This window comes from Myxocyprinus asiaticus, chromosome 5 (genome assembly GCF_019703515.2).
Source record: "Myxocyprinus asiaticus isolate MX2 ecotype Aquarium Trade chromosome 5, UBuf_Myxa_2, whole genome shotgun sequence".
NCBI lineage: Eukaryota > Metazoa > Chordata > Actinopteri > Cypriniformes > Catostomidae > Myxocyprinus > Myxocyprinus asiaticus.
Window position 1 is genome coordinate 18,797,597 of NC_059348.1, and position 6,000 is coordinate 18,803,596.

At 42.4% G+C, this 6,000-nt stretch overlaps 1 protein-coding gene across 1 annotated transcript in view; it reads right to left on the reverse strand.

Moving 5' to 3' along the window:
- Positions 1-4,328, reverse strand: part of LOC127440348 (schwannomin-interacting protein 1-like) — a 28,020-nt gene extending 23,692 nt beyond the window's left edge. Inside the window, exon 1 of the mRNA XM_051696887.1 lies at positions 4,211-4,328. Coding sequence (XP_051552847.1) covers positions 4,211-4,240 — 30 coding nt within the window. The 5' untranslated portion in view covers positions 4,241-4,328. The remainder of the gene's footprint in view (positions 1-4,210) is intronic.
- Between the last annotated feature and the right edge of the window lie 1,672 nt (positions 4,329-6,000).

Here is a 6,000-nt window from a genome sequence, read left to right on the forward strand (position 1 = left end):
TGGGTTGTATCTTCCTTTGTCTGAGCATCCGGTGTCAATCGATACAACTGGTCATTTATAATAGAAAAGTATGGATAGGCGAGTGCAATGTCTGGCTGAAGATGGTGACCATCAATCACTCTCACTTGGTCACTTGAGTCTCGTCTCGTCTCGCATCTGCTTCAGGGGGAAATCCCTGGTGGGGCATCCTCTAAGGGCTGGGGAAGCAGAGACTTCCCCCTCCCTTACGTCATCCTGATGCGGAGCTGATGTAGATGGCCCCAGCTCTATCTCCCCAGCCAGTGCATCTCAAACCTCACACCGAGACGCTCTGTTAGGCACAAGCAGAGAGTGGGTGAGGCACAAATTAACCGCAGCCTCGACACTATGCTTTTGTCCCCGGAATTGAATCGTCACGTTCACTACAGGATAATCGTGGATATCCCCATGCACACCTTACCTTCACCTTGTGACTAGCACCCAAAGCATCATCTTGAACCAGGCACTGATGGATGGAGGTTTTGCTGCAACCCGAATCCACCAAGGCCTGGTATGTACCCCCCTTAATACTCAAAATTATGCGGTACGTCCCAACTCAATTGGGGCTGGCCTGCTGCACGTCGGGGACCTGAACCAGTGTGCCCACGTCCATCAGTGGGTACTGGTCCCGGAAATGCCGGGGCTCCCCGCAGCCCCAACAGACCGGCCCAGGCTCCACGCCCGCACCCATGACAGTGGGTTCACCACACTGGGAGTGAGAGCGGAGGGGGCAGGAGAAACCAGTGGGTAGTGCAATCCCTGGAGTTGAGGCTGGTAAGGGAGGGGCTCCTCCCCGTTTCCGGGGAGGAGGAACAGGACGGAAAGCAGGGGAGGAGGGGAGACAAGGGAATGAGAGAGAGCGAGAGAGAGAGAGAGAGAGAGAGAGAGAGAGAGAAGGATCTTGTGCTCGCCGGCTCCCGAATACACCGCCATGTGGTTCTCTGCCAGCTGGATCGACAGTGGCACTGGACCCACTCCGCTGTCCCTCTCGGAAGTCAAGTGATGAACTGCCCCAGTACCACCAGATCGATGACAGCTCCAACGTCGAGTTGCTCAGCCAGCAATCACCTCCGGCAGGCATCCCGAGCTGTTGGGTGAAGGAGAATTGGCAGCCATGCTCGCCAATGGTCATAGAGCTGAAGCGTTGCCACTGCTGCTCGAGTGTCCGGCCGACCAGTTGCAGGATGGCTTTTTTCTAGTCGGCACACACCAGGAGGTTCTCCGCTGGTAACTGCTGCGCCATGAGTTGGGCTTCCCCGAACAGCATTGGAATCAATCAGACCACCCACTGGGTGCTTGGCCATATGCATGCCCCTGCCGTTTTCTCAATGAGCTCCAAGAAGGCCTCCGGATCGTCAAGGGCGCCCATCTTCACTAGTGGAATCTGGGGCGGGGTGGTCACGAGGTCAGAGGACCGAGGTCGTGGCGGCAGCACCCTCCTGGTGCAGCAAGCTCCAGAACATCTGCCAGTCCTCCGCTTGGGCCTGGAGGAGCACTATGAATCGCTGTTCCTGCTCAGTGCACAGCTTGAGGAGGGCCTGATGTTGCATCTGGTTGATGCTGGCGAGGGTCTTGACCACATCCTCCAGAGATGAGGGATCCATGGCGGCGTTCTTCCTACCTTAATTCCCAGATTACGGCACCAGTGTATCAAAGTTCTTAGTTTTCATGTAAAAGGAGGAATCGGGCGACAGCAAGATTTAACTCAAAAGGGGCTTTATTTCCCACACTTTTCAGTCTCAAAATCACACTTTTCAGTGGACACACACAAATAAGGCTTTTCAGCACAACACAAATATCGCACTCTGGAACACTCTGCTCCGTGCACTCACTCTCACTGCAATGACAAACAGCTGTTAGAGGCAGTCATTGCCAGGTGATGATTCTTACCATTCTCATCTCCAGATCTCGCTCTCCAAACCGGCGCTTAACCATGCCCACACCATCACAAGTTGCAATCAAAATGATTCAAACCCCCTGACCAGCAATATATTTTGGTGATGTGAATTAAAACACCTCAACTAAAACCTCAGTAAAAGTCAGTTTTTAATACACATTTGAGTGATTTTGAGAAAAAAGAGTTCAGTTTACCCACATTTTAAAATAAAGAATAACTAATTCTCTCCAAAAATATAATGTCAAAAATATTCAACCCCCAAAGTTAGTCATTTGTGGAGCATCCTTTACCCTTAAAGGAATAGTTCACCCAAAAATTAAAATTTGCTGATAATTTACTCACCCTCAGGCCATCCAAAATGTATCTGAGTTTCTTTCTTCATCAAAACAGAATTTAAGATTTTAACAATTTCATTTCAGGCCTCCTCCTTTAAACAATGCAAGTGAATGTACTCCATTTTTTGATGGTCCAAAATGCATATTTAGGGTGCGTCAAAATAATCCACATGACTCCAGTTGACAAATAAAGTTCTTCTGAACCCAAACGATTGATTATTTTTAGAAACAAAACAATACTTACATACTTTTTAACTACAAATGTTTGCTTCCATACATCTCTGTGACACGCGCTCATGAGAGGGATGACGTAAGCTCGTTGGTAAGGTCACGCGTCACGTGGAGGAGGAGGCAGGAACTATTCCTTTAATAACATCAAATAAATATTTCAGGTAAGTGTTCTCAGGCTTCGGACACCTCTCTACTGGAATCTTTACACATTTCTCATGAGCAAAAGCTTCCAGCTCATTGACATTCTTTGGTTTCTTTGCTGCCACTGCTTCCTTGAAATCCCAACAAAGATTTTCAATGGGATTTTAATGATGGACTGAAAGGGCCATTCAGGGACATTCCATAACCCATCCCTGAACCAGATTTTGGACAACTTGGATGTATCCTTGGTGTTATTGTCTTACTGGAAAGTCCAGTGTTCACCGAGCTTCAATTTACACACTGAAGGCATCACATTTTTGCCAAAATGAATAGTTTTGATTGCAACTGTACAGTATATAGCCTACCTTCAAAAATATGTGTACACTTTTGTGTATTCTAAGTGCAAGAACAATAGTAGGCTACTTTTTACTTAATGGTTATAAAGTTATTAAATCATAGATTTTTAAAACATCTCTCCTTTGGATCATCTCACATGTCCATATTTGTCTTTGACCCACATATAAACTACATGTTCATGACAGAGTAAAAATAACTAGTTGTATTTTTTCCAAGGACATGACCATTTTAGTGTAGGAGTAGAGACATACCGAGGCCGGGGAGTGTGGACATGAGGGAGTGGTATAAATTCTGGCATTGCTAGTGGCAAAATCACTGCTACAAATTACAGAGATGTAGTACACAGTACACGTGAAAGAACAGCACAGGCCCCAAACAAACATACCCACAAGGACACACATGAAAATATATAATTGCATGACTACTCCTATATGACCATTCCTAGACATTATGATTGCAAGGATAAGATACTCTTTTAGATCGTATGATTCGTTGTCATGGCAACAGAATTTGCCTTCTGCTGCTCAAAATGACTAATACTTTATTGCTGTCATCCATCTCCAATGTGACCAAAATACAGGCCTACTTGTTATAAAATCCAATATTTTGCTTTTCCATTCTTCATTAACCATTTTTTGATACTGTTGGTCTTTCCCTCCCTCTAATGAGAATTATCAATATATTTATATCAACATATTTGTTTTTATCTACCTCTCTCTCTCTCTCCTTTTTGGACTGATTGCAGATCAGTTTTCCTCAGATGACAGTTTGTATATAAAGGACATGTGTGTGCATGTGTGTGTGTGTGTGTGTGTGTGTGTGTGTGTATATATATATATATATATATATATATATATATATATATATATATATATATATATATATATCAGCTTGTGATGTATATATATATATCCTACACAGAAAAATAGGACCTTGTGTGAATGGGTTGAAATAACGATCAGGGTATATTATTGCTTTAATCATATTATCATTAAAAACCACATTAACACCCATCCAACATCCACCCTTCAGAATTCCATCTTTAGCATCAGTAATGACCAAAACAAACAAATAAATAGAAAAATTAACCTTGTTTATAAAGCCATCACAGACAGAGCGACTTAATACACACCTTATTTTTTTTAACATGTACTCAACATATTTCATATTTCACATTTCTCACAATGCACAAATACACAGTACTGTAGATTATCAGCCAGACCCATCTTACCTGGTAAACACATTTCTCCTGGTGCACCATCTTTCAGCGCATTGTATAGTGCAGAAGCCAACCCCTACTTTCCACTGCAGTGACTGAGCTACACCCTTGAGAACAGCCATGATCCTGCATCAATACATGCACGTCAAGAGGGGAGGAGGGAGAGCATGAGTAATCGTGCAAGGAGGAGCAAAACACTTCAGATTGAAACCCAACCAATAGAAAACAAAGGCAGTGAACTGCATCGGAGTTTTGGCATCAGTTTCATACTAGATTTTCAAATGGCTTCCCTGCCATACCCACTCGGGTATGCTCTCCACCATAAGGCACCTTGTATTCCAATGAAAAGCACCTGATTTAAAGAAGTACAGAACAACAATGTTGTCCAATGGGATTTCCTCAAACCAATCATACTCAAAAACAGACACAGATTTGCAAATGCCATTCAAAACGCTATTACTTTAATTTTGCATTTGTCTATATCAGACAAATACTAGTGTTGGGACTGAGACCAGCCCAAAATCCAATTTTATCTGTCAATAAATGTCAATAACCTACAAACATAGCTCCTTCCCATCATCCACAATTACTGCGTGAAGACAAGGAAGACATTTGTAACAACTGTTGTACTGTTGTAGTATTTCCCTTCAGTTTTACCTCTCATTTGTAGTGTGCTTAATAAGGCATGAGAATTACTTTGATTTAAAAACTTTATGTAAATATACAGACACATTTTATATTCTGTGATTGTTTTCAGATATTTCTAATGCATGCATATGTATCAATTATTTTTGTGATTAACATTTTTTATTGATTCATACATTAAACAAAGTAAAGCAAAACATATATACACAGAATCAACATTTCACCCCCACTATTACCCCTCCCCCTCCCAATCCCCAACCCCACCCTGACCCTCAACAAACATTCCTGTGGTCACATTTGTGTATATACACACACACACACACAAAAAAAAATATATATATATATATATATATATATATATATATATATATATATATATATATATATATATAATATTTCACACACATTAACAACTATACCTCTCTCTCCACTGCCCCTCCCTGAGATCCCTCCAAGAACAGCAAATATTTGCCCCATTTCCCCACAAACAAGTCCAAATTCCCCAGTCTTCTAGATGACCCTTCTTCGAAAGCCGCCACCCTCCGAATCTCCGAGCAGCACTCCTGAAATGGGGCGCTCCAGCTGACTTCCATCCCCTTAAAACAATTTGTCTGGCGATCATGACACTGGTTAGAACCCAGTTTTTTTATGTGTTTATTCCCTATATTGATGACCGCCCCATCGCCTGGGGCAAAATGAAATTTGAGTGCCCAATACGTCACACATAAAACTCTGAACCTTCAACCAAAATTCTTGGATTTTAACACACCACCAAAAAACATGTGTTGTGTCTCCATCTTCTGATTGGCATCGCTAACAGATGGGTGTGTCTTTAAGACCAAGCCTATACAATCTAGAAGGGGTCCAATAGATTCTATGTAAAATCTTGAATTGCATAAGGCGCACCATTGCATCATATGCATCAGTTCTAAAATATGAGCTGGAATCTTGGTTTTCCTAACCCTGTTATGAGGCATCCTGCATGTGACATGAACACACATACAAACAAACAAAAATGCACATCAATCAGTCAATCATCTATCTCTCACTGTAAAATGTATTATTTGTTGTTTATTTGTATTACTTATCCAAACTTTCTGACTGAATAACAGCTAACAAAACCCTAGAAGAAGCATTTACCACCATGTTTCTTATGC